A 19,808-nucleotide genomic window follows, 5' to 3' on the forward strand; every position below is an offset into this window, starting at 1 on the left:
ACTGCTGGGATGAAAGGCTGAAGATGGCATACTAGCCTCATGGCCTAGTGAAATCATTCTGTCCTCTTTGACTTGGGCAGTACTCTTTAGCAGGAAGACAACCATATCCTAGAAAGATACCATATCTCTCTGTTAGAAGAGCCAAGTGATGCCCTAGGGATTTGGCCTCTGTGCCAAGCACTTGCACAATACAGAGCAAAGATCAAATGCATGATGGTTCTTATTGTCTGACCCCCTCCTAGGCCAGAGGAAGTGCTTTGTGGCATTTCTGGAGACTCCAGCTTACAAATACTGTCAGTGGGAGCTGGCTCTGAGCTCCATGCAGAGTTCTGTGAAAGATCGATTTTGCACCAAGCCACAACCTGGCTTGGACTTAAATCTACATAAATCACTGCCTGCCTCATCCCCATCACTATGCAGAAAGCATCCAAATACTCCAGCATGAAAGACAAATGGGATTTATAACTTTCCACCAGGGGCAGGCAGCACATTTGTCCTCTGGGTACAAACTGCTGTGGGGAAAGCAGCCTTTAAGGTCCTGGTCCCCTGAGGAGCACCCCACAGCTTGTTAGCCTGCCCTAGGAAAGCAGCACAGAGGGTGCTCTCTATTGCATGACCACACATAGGGGAAACACAGCATGCCCTAGACTCTCACCAGCTTTTATTTGTATTAGGTGGGTCAAGCACATTCCTATTAATAACCCAACCTTTTCCTGAGTGGGAACGAAAAACAGCCAACCAGTCTAAATACAGAGAAACCCGCTGTCCACTGATTGGACATACGATGTTTGGGGTTTTTTCCTGACCTTGCTCAGCAGCATTCTTAAAAGATCATTGCTATTATCCTTGCCTGTTACCAGTCTGCTGGGGTACTGGCACAAAGAGTATTTTGTTCACCCCGATTAAAACAAAACTGGAAATTAATTGGAAGCTGCATGAGAGGAGAAAAACACTGCCTCAGCATTTGCTCAGCTTCACAAAATATGACACTCGATGAGGCTACAGCAGGTACTTGTAGTAACAGCCAACTACAGCCTTGTCTAACACTGCAACAGGGAACATTTAAAATACAGAATCACAGAATCGCATGAGTTACACCAATGGAATAATTTTAGTCTCTCAAAATGTTAAATGTGTTAAAGTAGTCATTACAATTCAGATAGTAAACACTTCAGAAACAATTTCTTTATATTGTTACCCCATTATTATATAGCCTGAATTATTCTTCTGTAATTCATTCATACTCCAGGACTGCCTGTCCTCACTTCTCCTAAGAAATCATAAGCCAGTTCTGAGATATCAAAGGCTTTGTGAGTGTTTTCTGATGACAGCAGATACTGAAGTGCACCATCATTCTCTTGGCTCCTTTTCAAGAAGTTGGCAATTGCCTTCCAGCGAGATGTTTCAGACTCTTCATCAGCCCACTTGTACTTGGGGAGAAAAGTGGACTGGAGAAGAGGGAAGACAGAGTCATGGTACACCAGGACAAACAGAGACTTCAGAAATTCTTGATCTCTCTGCAGAGAAGAGTATTGGAAAATACATTAGTGCAAATATATGGTGTTGCCAAGCACAGCTGTAGAACTACCATACACAAATGAAAAACAAACAAGAAAACATTCAACAAATGCCCATTTCTCAAGGAAGAGATTTGACCTTCCTAAACAAACATCATGGATGAACTTCAGATTCACTGCCAAGAGCTACACATGGATCAACAAATCTGCTCTCCAACCCACCTACTTCTCCAAAACAAAGAGCAGCAATACACAGACAAACCCTACCAGTGTTACTACAAACAACCTGTCACTGAGAGTGCTTTGCTCATGGGTATTTATATTTCTTCCTGAAAACACCAGCATATGGCAACAGTTCCCTACAGCCTTTGCAGGTACAGACTGAGACTATTTGCTGTGTACAGCAGGGAAGTGCCACATCCTTACCACCCTGGAAGCCCAAACTCCACTTGTTTCTCTACTGCTTTAGGTGGAGACTTGCAATGATCCCACACTCCTTGCAGCACATGGCTCTTGGCAGGAGGTAAGGCCACACTGTCAGTACTGTTATATCACACTTGGGACATTCTGTGTGTGGTGAGAATTGTGCTTTCCCCTGTAAAGCCCAGTTAGCAAACCCAGAGACTAAGAATCAGCCTGGTCAATTATCAAACATTGAAAGATCCCGACCTCTTTAACCAGAAAAGGTCCTTGTGCCTCACTTTCCACAGTCACGCTAGAAAAACCCCTTTGTGCACACAGAGCTCTGCCCTCTGGGAAACTCACTGACCACCAAGAGTCTTCCAGAAACGTCCCACAAACGTGAGCAGTACATTGAGCAGCTCACACCTCAACAGAAAATTTAGAAGCTAAGTGTCATACAACCATGCAAGAAGGAGTAAGGATTTGCCAGGCAGCAATCCTACTGTGGGAGTGGCACCTGACAAATCAGGTAAAACTGGATGTTCTGGGATATCGAGGAGGTACTAATTCTTTAAGCAGATCAGCTTTCATTTTGGGTGAATGACCTCGAAAAAGCTATTCTGACTCAACAGCCTTTTGTTTTGTTTGCATAAACAGGGAGAGCTCCTTCTGTATCTGTTCAGTAGCATGCACAATAAATGAAATACTTTGCTGCTGCCACCAAGAAGCAAAGGGTCTTGGGTTAAGAGCCAATGACTTCCTCATTCAGGTAGGTAGGATGAGGTATGGGTACACCTGGTCAGATGGCCAATTCAGTTCTCCAGCAGTCTACACACCAAAATGGTAGATTACAGCTGTCTGAGGTAGGGAGATTAGTAGAATTATGGGGCCTTGTTCCAGGCAAACTGTAGGAGAACTGGAACTCAGAGGTTGGAGAGGGTAAAACTATTTTGCGGACATACACAGCCCCTTTTGTACCAGTGGACAGCTTTTACCAGTCAAGTAGTGGAAGCACATTATGGAAGGGAGCCACAATTCAGGTATGAGCCTGTAATAGTTTTCCCACTAACAACTATATACAAACACCAAGACAAAAAGGAGCAATGTCATATTTTTTCTCCTAGTTTCCTGTTGTAAATATAGGCAAGAAATGTTATGAACTGCATTTAGTTCATCCATGCTTTCTAAATAAATGTACAGTGAGAGGGAGGTTCACTAGCAAGAGCACTGACAGAAAGCTCATAGTTCAAATTAGACTGAATATACATCAAAGTAAAACTCTGCAATTTATTACCTTTTCTGATCTCTTCAATGTTCTTTCTCTATCTGCCCAAGCACTCTGAAATGAAATGTAGAATCAGACTGAGACTGAGCAATTCCAGTTCAGCTCACAGCAGTCCTACAGTAGCTTAAGCTCCTGTTGCAGTCCCACTTTCCTTGCACTTCGCACTCCTCCTTTGTGCCACTTTAGTTGATTTAAGCAAACAGCCGTTCCACCAAATTTTACAAATGTGAGGATCTGGAAGTTTGAAACTATCAGAGCCACATAGATGAAATCAAGGGATCCATTTCTTAGAAAAAACATTCACAACCAAAATTGATCTTTTTCCACCCTACAAGCATGGAGAAATCCAGCCTAACCCCAAAGAGTACTTAAACCAATTATAGAACTCTTCTGCTCTTTGGATTTTCCATTTATCTTTTCACATGATAAGAAAAAAAGAGCAAATTTTGCAAGCTACCTGGAAAACCTGACACAACAGATGGAATCGAACACTGTGTAGATAACATACCCGAAGTGCATCCATCAGGTCTGGCTCATCCATGAGTTGAGGGAAAGTTGCTAAAATAGGATTACAGATTAAATCTGAAACAGAAAATGAGCACATCACATTCAAGGCTAAGGAATAGGATGTTTTTTAAGGTATCAATACATCAAGCTATTCAGAACATCCCCTCCCTTTTTCAGAGAAAAAAATAGCTGTAGTAATACTGCAGAAAGCACAGAAGGTGTAAGAGCTCTCCAACAACTGCCTTCTCTGATCACAGCAGAGAGACAGTTAAGCCGAGAGAGGAGCTGCACAAAAAAGATTATTGCTTTATTAGGAGAACCCAGCAAGGAAGAGCCTTATTGATCTAACCTATGGGTAGACCAAGGTGTTCTTCCTCGTGTCTGCACCTGTCTTTTTTTATAAACACTTGAAATTGTCCTGCTTGATTTGGATGTTATCAATAAACACACACTCATTCTACCCTAATCTGGGTTGTGTTGCATGCCATTTTAAGATAACCAGGTAACAAGTCACAGAGTTAATTTACCATGTGGTAAATCTTGAGGCCCACAGGCACAGGGTTCCTCTAATTATTTTCATTAATGAGACTGTGGATAAGATTACAAGTGATATACAGAGGAATTTTAGTTGAAGTGTTTTCTTTCTGATTTTCAGTATTTAAATGTAACCTGTTGTTTCTTCTTGCAAAGTTCAGCAAACAGTAACCCTTCACTAGTAACAAAACAGTTCATGGAAGCCAGAACTGAGTGCTTTCATGAAATATTTCAAGTTGTCTGTTTCTAAAATGATAGCTGAATTTGAAATATGACAAACCTTCTCTTGTTACACCAGAAAAAACAGGTAACAAAACAACTTCTGAAATGCTGGGGTGAAGCCTTTAAATCATTCCAAATGGATTCAGTGTAACTCCATCAAGCCTAATCTATTCTCCTACAAGATCACATCAAGTAAGTATGGCAGTTCTCAACTGCCCTTTAGAAATGAAGCATTTTTAGTTTCTCTGTGAGAAGTTTATTTAATAAAGTATTGATTTATGAAACAGTCTGCTTTTCAGACACTGAAATCAGTATACTCAGAATATATATTGACATTCAAGAAGATCAGGAAGGGGGTTAAGATCTGAGCATGCTTAAAAGATGAACCTGTAATTCAGATGCCTGAGTAGGGCTACGGATTTTAAGTGATAAATGTAATTGAGTGCACAAGGGAATTTATTCACCACACATGACATGATATGTAATTTATCCTGGAGGAGAGATGGAGAAAAAACACACAAAAAAATCACTTTGCAGTACCAATATAGCAGAGTTAAGAAATGTGATTTTTATGTATTACAAATTTATTTAAAATGGAGAAGACACTAAACTGTTACAGTTTTGTTGAAAGATGTGGAAAGAATAAGACAGTTGCAAAATCAGAGCAAGGTGCTGAGCTCTAAAACCAGAACTTTTCCACTCCTGACTCTCCCTGCTGCATTAGTCAATAATAACAACTAGGAAAAAAAAAACTAAAGAAGGCGACTTACCCTCAATGACAAAATCGTCTGCCTAATCTCTTCTGTTACTCAGAGAACACACATACACTAGAAACAAATTAGTAATACTGTGCGCATGTCTGATCATTGCCTGCTTAGTGAAAACAGAGTATTTATTTTCCAAAGAATCCTTTACTTGCTTTCAATTAATTTTTATGTATTTACTTTTTCATTTAGAAGAGTTTCTTTACTTTGAGGGTGCTGGAGCACTTGAATGAGCTGCCCAGAGAGGTTTTGGAGTCTCCTCTGGATGCGTTCTTGTGCAATCTGGTCTAGGTGTACCTGTGTTATCATGGGGGTTGGAATAGATGATCTCCAGAGGTCCATTCCAACTCCTACCATTCTGTGATTCTGTGAAATAAGCCTTTTTAATGAGAATTTCACTGAAAGCACTTCGTTCATACTTCACAGAAAACAAAACTATTCCTGTGGGGTTAGCATTCTGCAATGTGAAGTGATATGAGGACAACACGTTAGATGCAAGTTGAAATATTACTAGTTTGAAGTGCAAACACCCTGAGTGGTGGTATGCAGGGGCAGCAGCTTTTTGTTTGTCCCCACAACATCTGCAGACTGAAAGTAGAAGCACTGAAATCCTCTGCACAAGGAGCGCAATTAACTTTGTGAGATGGTAGTGCCAGCACTACCAGGGAACAAAATTCCGTGAGTACTAGCCCATATCAGGAAGAGGTCTCCTGCAGAGCCCTGCTTTTTCTTACAAACTGGAGAGTAAGTCTCCTTAGAAACCTGCACACTCCTGCACACTCTCCATTACTGAGTTCTTCTCCACAATAGCAATTCTTACCTGTGCTTTGCATACTTATTCTGTCTTTCAGGAGCGCATCACCAAGCAGTTGTCGATAAAATACCAAGAGGTGGATGTAGCACATACTGCCAATTAATGTTTCTGGTAGCAAACTGTTGGGAAAATAAAGAACATGCAGCTGAGATTTTTACTGAAAACTGTTCCTACAGAGCATTGTTCATCCAAACATGGGGGTAATGACAGCTTTATGGAGATGATTTTTATTTGCATCTCCATGAATCTATCACAGCATTTGAAGGTGTGCTTTGATGAAGCTGTGACAGCAGGCTCCTGCTGTTGTGGTTTTCAACATTATCTAAAGAGTTTTCAGTTTATTTCAACGAAGTAGCTCTAAGCATCAAACAAAGATCAAGTACAATATGCAGGCGATATGACCCTCAAATTTTTCCATAGCAAGTGACCCAGGGAGGAGGAACACTTTACGTCTCTGGGACCATTCTAGGCTAAATTAATACTTTTTCATGTTACGGCAGTGCACACAGAATACTTACTTCAGGATGTCTTTTGACTGTGCACTTAATGACCTCAGCTTCACTGCAAGCACAGGCTGTTTCCTGAGTGTCATAAACTGATGAAAAACACCACTGCCTGCTTAAGAAATAAACACCTTATGTGAGATCAGTCTTTTCTGAAAGAACGTTAAGAATTCTATTACAAGAATGGACATTTAAATTTGGCAAGACTGTAATGGTTTAAGAATAGTCTAAAAACCAGGAGGAACTTAAAATATGAAAATATATCAACCTATCAGCTATATCAGTGTTTGGTCTACCGTAAGTTATTATCTCTCTCTAGGATGGTGATACACATGGAGTAATGTGGAGGTAAGCATCAAAACCCAAAAGGCAAAAGGCTTCTGTAGCTTGCAGCATGTGTCACTGTCAAATGGATGTTATTTATGTAAAATACAAGTGGTCTATTTTCTAAACTAATGCTTAGTGAAGCTTTATTCGGTCCTGCAGGGAAGAACTAAAATCCTCAGGACAGATAAACTGCAGTTAAAGAAAATGCAGTTGAAGAAATAATTGAAAACATTTCTCAGAACTAGCCCTCAACCTGCAGACATTGGAAACAGGAAATTGGAAATAGAAACATTGTCACTGGCAGATCATTCTGAATCCCACCAGCCCTAACAATCAGCTATCTTTTATGCAAAATGAGAACACCCAAAAGCAAACCACACTGTGATGACTGCATGCCAGTAAGCATGTGGTAAAATAGACTTAACATTTGTTGTATCATTTAATTTATACAATGCTTAGGAGAAACCACACCTCTTCTTGATATTGATGGGTCAACCTCAACTCCTCTCTCATAGGGAGTACCACCATTTAATGGCAGCTCATACATCCTGTGAAAGAAGAGCAGCATAATTAAAATAAAAAGAGGGTAAGGATGTGTGAGAACAGCACTAAGTAACCGAAACTCAAATGATAAATGGGAAAGTAGTTAATTATTTTAAAATAAATACCAACGCTGATTCTTTTCATGCCTCCAGTATTTTTCTTGAAATTTAGCAATTGTTTCACTAAGATGTTCTTGATAAGTCATGGCTTAAGAATCAAAGCTACTTAGATACAGAAGATTTAAAATGCTGAAGAGTAATACTATCTTCATTCTGTCAAGAGTAAGTCACTGTTGAAGCAAGCATGCAACTTCACCCTCTGGGTACTATCTTTAGCTTAACTGAATAGAAAAACAATGTTAGAGAGCAGACTTGAAAGAGATGCAGAGACTTATAGAACAGTAGAAGTTTCTTGTGGTGGGTTTTTTCCCCCTGTAATCCAAATATATTTGGAATACACATGTATGTACATATTTAGCAAATATACAAGTATTGAACATCTGCTCTTTAACGACTCATTTCTGTAAATTAACAGAAAGCTTTCCTGCATTTAATAAAACAGAAATACATACATTTTATTATTCTTCAAGATTGTTGGACCCATGAATTGCAGAACATAAGCTTGTTCACATGCTCCAAGTGAACAATAAGAGATTCTTTCACAACAGCTCTTACCTGCATCCATGTCTTAGAAACTCATGTCCTAATTTTTAAATGGAGAAGGGATAAAGAGCAAATTGCATATAAAGAAGAGCCAGAATCAAAGGGACATTGTCACGTTCAATATAGGTAGAGATTCTATTTTACATAAAAGAGACATAGTGAGCTTACTTGGAAGGAACAGGCAATCCACTAGAAGTAAATAGTTTATGAAATGCCCAGCCACAGCTTAGCTCTCCTCTTTCACCTGTTGACTAGTAAAAAAACACCAAAACAAAACAAAACCCAATTTGAGCAGTAATTGACCCACAAAAAATTTACAAAAATTGTGTAAAAATGGTAAAAGCCCCAGATTTGTGCTAAGAAAACACTGACTGTGTCACATTTGCAGGTGTTTGAAAATACATTTACCAAACAGCACATGCAGTTATACTGAAGCTGATCATTCATGAACATGTTTAAAAGACAAGGATTACAAAGCCAAGAAATATACATTTAAGGGAAAACTAAGTATATCAAATTCCTGAAAAAGAAGAAATGCACAGATACAGAAGATAAAAAAAAACCCAAACCTGCACTGATGCTCTGCAGAATACAGGGTTGAAAGAAGGAGGGGGAAAAAATTACCCAGAGTATATAACCATCCAATCCCAGAGTCAGCAGTTTCTAAGCCAGTGACATCATGCATGGGAAGGTTTTATTCACAGTACCAGAGACAGTGGCTGGGAAGGGAGCTGATCTTGCCTGTCAGCCCATCTGTTTCCAGACCCCAAGAACCAGAAACAGGTAGGAACTTGTACATACTTGTACACACAAACAGAAGCAGACAGCTTTGCATAAGCTTGAGTACTCCAATTAGCATGAGGAGGGCCATTACGCCCCCTTAGGTCTCTGTGAACCAACATGCTGTTCATCCTCAGCTCTTAAATAGTCCAGTTGCCTTTAGACATTGGCTCATTTATCTCCCTGCATCCCCACCACAATGTCATCTGGTCTCCACATGTCCACAGGCACTGAACTCTTGCACCCCAAGCTCCTACAGTGACCTGTTCCAAAAAGCCACTGCACCCCCAAAATGCTGTTTCTTGCGTCCTGTGTGCATCCACCTTCCATTACAGTAGTTGCTGTGGGCTTTGCCACCTGCTGTGTCACTGTACTGTACTTTGTATCCTACATAGAATCATAGAATCAGTCAGGGTTGGAAGGGACCACAAGGATCATCCAGTTCCAACCCCCCTGCCATGGGCAGGGGCACCTCACACTAGATCAGGCTGGCCAGAGCCTCATCCAGCCTGGCCTTAAACACCTCCAGAGATGGGGCCCCAACCACCTCCCTGGACAACCCATTCCAGGCTCTCACCACTCTCATGGTGAAGAACTTCTTCCTCACTTCCAGCCTGAACCTCCCCAATTCCAGCTTCATTTCATTCCCCCTAGTCCTGTCACTACCTGATAGCCTAAAAAGTCCCTCCCCAGCTTTCTTGTAGGCCCCCTTCAGATATTGAAAGGCCACAAGAAGGTCACCTCGGAGCCTTCTCTTCTCCAGACTGAGCAGCCCCAACTCTTTCAGTCTCTCCTCACAGGAGAGGTGCTCCAGCCCTCTGATCATCCTGGTGGCCCTTCTCTGGACACAATCCAGCATGTCCATATCCCTCTTGTAATAGGGGCTCCAGAACTGGACACAGTACTCCAGGTGGGGCCATCAAGCCAGTTCTTTGTCCATCTTGTGGTCCACACATCAAACCCATGTTTCACCAGTTTGGAGACCAGGATGTGGTGTGGGACAGTGTTGAAGGCTTTGCTCAGGTCCAGGTAAATGACATCAGTTGCTCTCCCCTCATCTCTTCATGTTGTGACCTTGTCATAGAAGGCCACCAGGTTTGTCAGGCAGGATTTGCCCTTGGTAAACCCATGCTGACTGTACCCAATCACCTCTTCATTATTCTTCTGTCTCAGTAGTGCCTCCAGGAGAATCTGCACCATGATCTTACCAGGCACAGAGGTGAGACTGACTGGCCTGTAGTTCCCTGGTTCTTCCTTCTTCCCCTTTTTGAAAATGGGAGTAATGTTTCCCCTTTTCCAGTCAGTGGGGACTTGCCCAGACTGCCAGGACTTTTGGAATATAATAGAGAGGGGTTTAGCAACCTCCTCTGCCAGTTCTCTCAGTACCTATGGGTGTATCCTGTCAGGTCCCATGGACTTGAACACTTTCAGGTTCTTCAGGTGATCATGAACCTGCTCTTCACTTACGATGGGCAGTTCTCCCTTCTGGTTCTTGCCATTAGCTTCCATGACTATTCCAGGAGTGTGGCTGGAGGCCCTTGCAAGTGAAGACTGAGGTAAAGAAGTCATTGAGAACCTGAGCCTTTTCCAGGTCACTTGTGACCATTTCACCTGTTTCCTTTCGGGGGGGGGGGAAGGGGAGGACATATCTGTATGAATCCCAGCCAGAAACCACCATCTGTGCTATTTAAACAGTTCAAACTTCAGTTTTCAATCTAGACAGCACAGTAGTCTGAAACAAACGACAGAGATAGCACAACAATACAGGAGGGAAGAGAGAACTTGTCCTTTGTGATCACATTGCCTGAGATCCTTGGCAGACTAACAGTGTGGGTAAAGGTACATGCATGCCCACTAGTCAGAAAGTCTTTCATTCCCTAAATATTGATTAGAACTAAAAGTTCCAAACCCTGATGTCTTTCTCTTCCCTCCTAGAAGCCCAAAGGAAGACAATCTTACAGTAAGCTAGGAAAAGGACAGGTCTCAACAGTTTGCTGCTGGGGTACTGCAGCTTAACATTGAATGTGGGATAGCTGGTTCACTTTATAAACCTGTGCTTGGAACAATTCATGCTGCAACTTCACACACTTACATTGCGAATGTAAGTGATGCCAACTTCAAATAATAGACCGACGTCTGAAGACAGAGAGCTGGACCTGACAAAACAGTCGCCATCAAGCAAGCTGGGTGAAATACCTGTTACCTAATAGAGAGGGAGGCAGGGAGGAACAAAACAGAAGTGAATATACCTATTAAAAATGCTGTGATTTTTAAAGGCCATCAAACATCACTCATTCACGTAACATCTCAGAGCCAATATTGTTTCACATAGAAGAAAATCATGAGTAGGGAACCAATTTCCATTGAAACCTTGCTCCCCTTCTTTATCTTGCATGAAATACAGCTATGCTACCAAGGCACTTTTTCGTGTGTGACAAGCTATTGAAGAGTTTCAGATGTCAAAACCCACTTAATTCTCTCCAAGAACACAGCAACCACTTCTGCTCTCCATGAACACCAAATAGTATGCACCTGACATTGATTCAGAGTTAACCAAGTAGAACTTGCTGGATCACCAGCCCCTCCCGATACTCCTCCTTCCCCCTTTTTTCCCCAAAGTGTTTTTGCTGAAACATTTGATTTAGTTTCAATTTGTGCATTTCAACAAGTCTTTTGTCTTCTGCCTGTTCATTTTGGTTGCAGTACATTTTATTTCAACACAAATACCAGAAGTAATAGATGCTATAAACAGGTCATTCCTAGCTATGTCACTCCCTGGGCAAGTTACCTACCCTTGGAGAAAAGGTCCATGTTTGAGGATTTTTAGATTGCCATGTAGCTCTCACTGTGTGAATATTACTCAGCACCTGAAATATTATAAGGGGTGAAAAAAGCTAAGACAAGGTTTTGTGGAAAGTTGAGCAGCTTTAAGAAAATGCAGTTTTATCCCAGAGTGATCCAACACTGCACACTATGAAGACAAAAATACGCTTTCTTTTCAACTCAATCAGATTTCAGTTTGAAGGACTACACAAGAAGTTATCTCTGAAGCCACAGAGCATTTTCAAATCTCATTGCTTCATATACACCAGTAACAGTCCCTTTGCCCCCAGAAGTGTTTGGTGCAGCTGAAAGAAAACCATGAGATCATCAGTGTTCGATTCTGTTCTAAAGAAGCTGCCCTACACATTCACACAGAGGATCAACAGCAGGTGGGCAATCTGAATATGACCCTGATCCAACCATTCCCAGGCCCATCACAGGCCAGATCAGCCCTAAAAAAGGCTTATCTTCACAAACATGAAAGAGCAAAGAGGTACAATGGCAGGTGGAGGAACTGAAATTATGGACTCACTCCCACTCCAGCCCCTCCCAAGACAGCCATCATCCCCAGGGGCCAGGTGTGACTCCCATCACAATGAGTCAACAGGAGTGGCTGGCTAGATTACCTTCCAGACTGCTTAGGGGTATGAGACACTGGTGTGCATGGGAAGGGCATTTTGGGACTGCACATGACTTACTAAGGGATGTTCAGGGGAGAAATTTAAGGCAGAAAAATGAAGAGATCAAGGTGCTTCGCAGAAAAACAAGGGTGGGAGAACAGAGGGATAAATACGCATGTCTGGCCATGCCCAGCTCCTGATAAATGCAGTCTGTCCTGTTTTCTCATCAAACTCCATTTATAACTATTTTTGGGGGTGAATGGGCTCTGAATTCTGAACACGTGTATATCCAGGGGCCAGCAACCAGCCAGACCACAGGTCAATGGGGGCCTACATGTCTGCAGTGACATCATGAGAGGGTACATCAGCATGTGAGCACAGGCAAGTATCTGGCCAGACTTACCAGAGAGTAAGTTAAGCAGCTGGGGAGGCAGATTGTGTGCATCTCCTTCTGAGTGAGACAATTAGAGCAGCTGGCTACAGAGAAACCAGAGCGTGAAAGATCCACACCTCATCACAACTATTTTTGATAGCTAAACAACTTACCCGACTGCCATCAAAGAGACAGAGTCGAACATGTCTGCTGAGAACCTGAATACTGACTCCTGGGAGTGGAATCATTTTACAGCTATACAGTGTCACAATCAGGGATACTCGAGTTGGTCTAGGACAGATCTTAAGTACAGACAACAGAAGAAGGTATCAGTCTACAGGCTCCTCCTGCACATGGTATCATTTTGCGTTTATTTACAAAGATCTTCACTAGACTGGATTCTTGTAACCACAAAGTTTGTGTAGCTTTACCAGCAGCAGCAAAAATTCTTCATAAGCCTTTAGCTCTCTTTTATGAAAATTACTACAAATATTTTAGTGTGACAAAGTCCTATTAAAGTTTGAGAAGAAATAGTCTAAAGATGATGCAAATGAAGATATAATCATTAGCCAAAATGAAAGAAAGCAAATTAAATCCATGAAGCCACAGTGCCTAGCGGAAGTTCATAGTTTAAAAATTCAGACTAGTCACCTATGCAGATCTGCTTCACCCCAGACAGGGAAGGAACCCACAAACTCAAGATGAAACATGATTCTTAGAGATTCCCAACACAGCAATTTGTACCCATTTTTTGCCTATCAGAGAATAGGATGTGGTAACATCTACTGCCTACAGCCTGTGGATTAACATTGAAATCCATCAGTCGTTTCACAGCAGTATTTACCCACCAATTCGAAATACTGATAGCAGTTCATGTCTCCTGTTATTTGTCTCACACCAAAAGCATCACAGCTTTTGTACCAGTAATACTCACAGTGTTTTTTTCAGAGTTCCACACCAAGTCTTTGAAAGCCAGCTGCGATGGAGTAAGTTCAGGCTGTAAAAAGTAACTCGCTCGAAACTGAGTGCCTACAACAAGAGTAATTTTTTTAATTCTTAACATCTTAGTATTTTTAGGATATTTATTGCCAAAATTCAGATATGGCTAAAGTCCATTTGAATATTTGTCTGGTCCAGACAAAACTATGGAGGAATCTTTTTCAAGCACCCTTTAAAAAGGATACTTCTACTATCTGTAAGTGTTCTGCAGTATGTCATCCCATAAGTAATTTAATTAACAGAAAGAGATGTTGATTTGAAACAGTTCTAAACAATAAGATTAAGAAAACGTGAGATGTGTAACATATCTGATGAGGAGACTCCAAAAGATTTCTGAGGGAAAGATTAAAAAAAAAAAAAAATTCTGAATTCTCCTGTCAATAGGAAGTACCTTCCAGAGAGGAAAATCTTTGAAATCACTTGGAAATTTCTTATTGCTTCTGTGTGGCCAGGATTTCACCCAGGTAAATTAAAACTTAATTGAAGAAGAAGAAAAAAAATTTATACATTATTTAATGGTTGGACTCTATGTTCTTGGAGGTCTTTTCCAACCTTCATGACTCTATGACTATCAGCCTGTTCAGATTACCTATTATAATTTAGCAATATTGATTTCAGTCCTATAGGCCAGTAACAAGGATAAGAAGCTCACCACAGAGCCTTGAGAATCCTGCACTGCAGGTATGATGAGAAAAACCTTACCTCCCTCTAAGAGCTGGAAAAGTGTGGATAGGCGGAATCCAGCAGGAACAGCTCCCATGGTGGTCAGTACCTCTACTGTGTCATTCTATTGCCAAAAAGAAAGAAAAAAGATGTTAGTGTTTCTACTATTTAATAGCTAATTCTGTCCTCATTTAGAATTCGCACACAACCAGTATCTGAGACCTGAAGCATCAGTCACCTCATCTGAAGCTTGCTTGGCCCACCCTCAGGAAGTTTTGCTATTTCACAAATGAGTTCAGCCAGACTTCCCTTGCACTAAACCTCCTTTCTCTTCCCCTTCCAGAGAAACAGTTACTAAACAAAATCACACCCTTGACAAAGAAATGGTATAGTACTGCTGTGGCAAACATCTTACTTGCACACCGAATTCAAACACATGGGCTGGGCTTCAGTTCTAAAGCTTTAGAGAACATTTCTCTAGCATTTATTGCTGAAAAAAAAACTAAAATGTTAAGTAAAAACAATGCTCTGTAATAGGAAAAGCAGTGTTTAGTAAAAGCAAATCTTGCCTACAAAATAATTACCATTATGGTAGGTGAAGTTGCTGTTGAAAGACACACCTACCTCCATGATAGTTCTTCTTACAGCGCTCCAGTGAGAATCAGTTCTGGAAGAAAAATAAAGTGGGTTTGATAATATATCATCCTTGTGTGGACAAAAATTTAAACACCAAATATTGGCTTGTTTTCAACAAAAATGCAAAGAACCAAATACCCTTGTGAGGTATTCTCACTGCCAGATTTGAGGAAGAGGAATAAGAATTTTATACTTAATTGCTTTCACATCACTCCATTTACCTTTTTTTAATTTCAGCTCCATCTGCTGTCTCATCCACCACTTCCATGTGTTCTTCACCTTCCTCTTGGCTTTCACTATGTTCATTATGGACCTGTGATTCAGAATCAGAATGGCAAAGTGTCAGAATGGCTTGATATCTCCACAGTTCTGTTCTTTAAAATGCATTCTCCAACCATAGCACATGTTAATGGTTCAGGAAATTTTTTTCTGTATCACAGAAACTGCACATAACTGCAAAACACTGCCTTTAGTTCTGCAGCTACAGCAAGGAACTGGAGGATTCCTACAAGTAAGGAATGTAAGCACTATGATAATTTAAGCAGCTATATTATCATGAATGTATGTAAAAGAGAAGTGATGCTAGAACAGAAGAAGGTTGCAGCACACTAACCGCAAGATAGGTTCTAGGAACGAGGCCTCTCACACCTTTTGAGTTTTCTGCTAACCACCAGCCATCCACCTTCTTGTCGTGTATAAGGAGGACTTCACCTTTCTTTGCCATCAAAAGGAGAGACAGAGATAAAAGATAAGCAAATATTTCAACATGGTTCTAGGTACAGTCAGAAGAACAAAAAAAGCCTCATTTTTCCCACCACAGAGATCACCGATTGCTGTGACAAACCCTGCCACTGTGGAAGGCGGCAAAAGGACACTGGCCTCCAGCAAACCATGTCTCCCTGAATCCCACTAGGAACCAGCTGAATCACAGAAGAACAGGATTTAATTATAGTTATTGCTTAAGACAGAATGATCTGCAGCCTAGTAACTTCTACAGAGCCATATTTACCGTAAATGTGAGATCCCCTTCCTGCTGTGCATTGAAGCTTCCAACTGTGATACATTCTTTGACATTTGGGTCATCTAACAGTTTATCCTCCTCATCATCTGTTTCTTCACTGTCTTCCTCACTACTTTCTTCATCTTCGCTCTCATCTTCTCCCTTATTTTTGTCTTGTCTTTGAGGATCTTCCTGATGCTCCTCATCCCTATCCAATATAAATCAAACTTTTGTTAGTGTTCTTTCAACAAAACTTGAAATTGCTGTAAGGCCTTGCAATACAGGCTTTTCTGCAAAGACATTATCCAAATACAGTTTCCATTCCTGTGTTTTACTCTGTCCTGATCTGAAAAAAAATCCAAAATCATAGAATTATACATTTATTAAAGCTGGAAAAGACCTCTAAGATCATCAAGTCCAACCGGCAACCCAACACTACCATGACCAATAAACCATGTCCTGACATGCCATCCCAGTGGTGTTTCCTCTCGATGAATTCAGACCACACTACATCCTCTCCTTTCAGCAGCCATGTTATATTTCAGCCATCAACCAACACTCTTAAAAAATTCCAGTGAGTCCTTCTTGACTCCATCAAGTAAACAAGTTCCATAAGAGCTAGCTTATCAGCACTTCTAACTATTGTTAAGACAATATTAAGATGACCTAGTAATTTCTCAGAGTTCTTTCCCACCACACACGTCATTCTCTAATGTGCAGATCCTATTTGTTTAATCTACTTACACTGCATAATTTGTAGTTGTCCTATCCTGATCCAAGACAAGTGCAAGCTTCTGCAGCTGCCGAGAGAGTTCCAGTAACAGCTTTTCTTCTTCTTCTTTCCTCTGATTGTAATTCCCTACAGGCGCAGGCTCATCAGCCTGAGAGAGAACACAACAAATTGCTCTAAGTTAAAATTCCCCTATAAAGTAAGTTTTCCAGATGTGTTTTAGAAGCCTTCATGTTCCTGGGCTGCTGTCAATCCCTATTTAGTGACATCTTTCTTGCCCTCTTTACTCTGAAATTCCGTGTTAAATGTCAAACCTGCATTCTCCACTCCCAATACAGTGCATTGGGTTCATAAACATAATGTATGGGGTGGATAAAGATTTTAGGCACAACGTTAAGAACGTGCATTTAAATAATATAAATTGATCTCGGAGATCCCAGTAAGGGATTGAGCAGCGCTAGCCATTGCTCTTTTCCTGAGGCATCTAAACACCATAAGGCTGGTGTTCCTTATCATAAAAACCAACTTTATCATAAAGAGATTTATCGGGGAGTGTAGTGATGGGACAAGGAGTAATGGCTTTAAATTGTAAGAAGGTAGATTTAGATTAGATATAAGGAAGAAATTCTTCACTGTGAGGGTGGTAAGACACTGGCATAGGTTGCCCAGAAAGGTTGTGAGCGTTTCATCTCTGGAAATGTTCAAGGCCAGCTGGGATGGGGGTCTCAGCAACTCGATATAGTTGCAGATGTCCCTGCTCACTACAGGGTGGCTGGACTAGATGAACTTTTAAGGTCCCTTACAACCCAAACCAGTCTATGATTCTAGGATTCTCTAAATTCTCTCTGCAGTGTTTCTTTTTTTGAGAAAACCAGTTCATCTCTGCACTTACTTTTTTCAAACCATGAAGAGCATTTGTATTCTCATCCACCAATTTCTTTAGATGCATACATCTGCATTGAAAACAAGAGAGCATTTCCTTCAAATTCTGATGAATGGGTGGCCCAAATCATGAACACTTGCAGAAATGTGTTGGTTTAGAGACCAGACTTTCACCCAGCTCTGTGCACATACAGCTGGATGAATACCAATATTGGCCTAAACAGCAGCTTAGCCGATTGTCACCTGTAACGTACAGTCCCCACTTAAAACTGCCTCAGCCTTTGAGCACTGGGAAGCAGCTAGACTGTTGCTTTCTCCTGGAAAAGAGAGTGAGAATGAGCAGCATGAGAGCGGTACCACTAGCAGGAAAATGGAAAGGTGTACTGAGAACTGTCTGCTCCTTCTTCTGATGCAGAGGTGAAGGGGAATTAAGTGCTAGGGCACTTGCTCCGAGTAACTAGGAGATGTTTTCTACCACAAGCTAATCAACTCCTGGCCACGAGACTAAAGTTAAGCGGCGGGAGGGGGAGCGGGGGAAGGCGGAGGGCAGGGACCGTGCGGTGGGAACGAGGTTAGGTCCCCTCTGGGGGACCCCTTCTGGCGTCGCCTCACCTCTGAAAAAGGCCCTTCTGCTGCCCGGGGGACAGGGCCGCACTCTCCGCCCGCAGCACCTCCACCTGAAACACAAGACAAGGAAATGTAGGCCCAGGCCGGGCTGGGCCGGGTCGAGCCGGACCGGACCATCCAGCCCCGGGTACCTGCGCCTGCAGCTCGCGGCTCCGCCGCTGCACCCGCTGCAGTGGGCCCCGCGCCCGCCGCACCGACATGGTTGCTAGGCAACGGAGCGCCGCGGCGCTGCCAGAAAGCGTCACTTCTGGGGCTGCTGCACGCCGGGAAGCGTAGGTCGCGGGGGCGGGTCTCCTGAAGGAAAGGGAACCGGGGGCTGACTGCGCCACCTCCCCTTCCCCCGGCGTCGCCGAGCCGCCCTCGGGGCTGGTCTGCAGCGAGGGGCACTCGCTGGATCCCACTTGGAGAGCGAAGGGCCTCACTCAGCCTTGCGCCACCACAGACGGCCTGGCCTGGGGACTGATATAGCTGGCCTACAGCCACTCTGCCAGTAAAACCCGGGTTTGCCCTCCCCAGGGCAACCAGTAAGGCTGCGGCACGTTAGCTGCTGGATTGTGCTGGAAAACGTATTCATACATGTGCACATACCTGAAGCGTGCACACTTCACGCTTACTAGCAATCACAGAATCGCTTTATTTGGGAGAGATGTTTGTGACCATAAAGTCCAACTGTTAACCCAGCAGTGAATCGCTCCCTCACCTCCACAAATGCAGACTAGGCCATGGTATACAGAACCCCTATTTACAACAATCTGCCAGCCTTGATGTTAAAAACGCCAAAGGACACACTGTGAAAAGGTATCAGCATTTCGCTCGTAAAATGAGTACAGCTTGGTCCGAGAGGATGTGGTTTGAACCACATGTTCTGGTTAACAGCAGTTCTGCTGAACACACACTCGATACTGCACGTCCTGGTGTTTGTATCGAAGGAACTTCCAGGGGGTCTGAAACCTTGTTTCTACTGCAGGAAATTCTCCAGTGCAAAGCAGTAGTCAACCCCTTCTCTCAGACCCCAGGAAATACTCCCTGGAAATTGCTAGCAGCAGGAGGGGAAGAAGGAAAGCATTACAGTTCCACAATTCCATGTCCAAAACACAAGAAATTCACAGCCACAAGCGCTCATTTAATTTGCTCATTCATGCTACCAACATACACAGCCATTTCACCACTTAATTGTCCCCACGGGGTTCTTTTCACTACATAATGAGATTTTTGTCCCTCATTGTAAGTGCCCCTAAGGCGTGTTTTCAGTCGTCGGAGAAATAAATACATCTAGGAACAGCACAGCATGATTTCTGCTAGTTTAATGTAGAAGCAGCATTTCTTGTCCAGAGTACAGCAGTGTTCAGGTGTAGCAGACTCAGGACAAACACACTGAAATACAGAAATCCATCTGTTGTCATCGTTCCTACATCCTCAGGTTCTGTTAGGTCAGACCGGCACGGTTCAGGATCTTGTTTTCTAAAGGCTCTGGGATTCAGTAAGTGCTGTCCTTTTCCAGCAGCGTTCCCACACCGTTTTCACCAGTCCTTTTCAAACATGGCTCCAACGGCGGCGCGGGATGAAATCTGCACCTGCTCCCGCAGCGTCTGCCG

At 42.4% G+C, this 19,808-nt stretch overlaps 1 protein-coding gene across 1 annotated transcript; it reads right to left on the bottom strand.

The window, feature by feature from the left end:
• Positions 1-1,238: 1,238 nt before the first annotated feature.
• On the bottom strand, positions 1,239-18,413 carry NPHP1 (nephrocystin 1). The gene is made up of 20 exons (XM_054383611.1): positions 18,345-18,413; positions 18,199-18,263; positions 17,597-17,657; positions 16,719-16,855; positions 15,984-16,182; positions 15,588-15,689; positions 15,196-15,287; positions 14,963-15,005; positions 14,378-14,462; positions 13,611-13,705; positions 12,850-12,978; positions 11,653-11,727; positions 10,953-11,063; positions 8,249-8,331; positions 7,347-7,423; positions 6,564-6,663; positions 6,052-6,164; positions 3,713-3,786; positions 3,214-3,258; positions 1,239-1,517 (listed from the first exon to the last, which is right to left on the bottom strand). The coding sequence occupies exons 1-20, from the start codon at positions 18,411-18,413 to the stop codon at positions 1,239-1,241; spliced, it is 2,034 nt and encodes a 677-aa protein (XP_054239586.1).
• Between the last annotated feature and the right edge of the window lie 1,395 nt (positions 18,414-19,808).

Source organism: Indicator indicator, chromosome 9 (genome assembly GCF_027791375.1).
Source record: "Indicator indicator isolate 239-I01 chromosome 9, UM_Iind_1.1, whole genome shotgun sequence".
In the NCBI taxonomy this organism is placed as follows: domain Eukaryota; kingdom Metazoa; phylum Chordata; class Aves; order Piciformes; family Indicatoridae; genus Indicator; species Indicator indicator.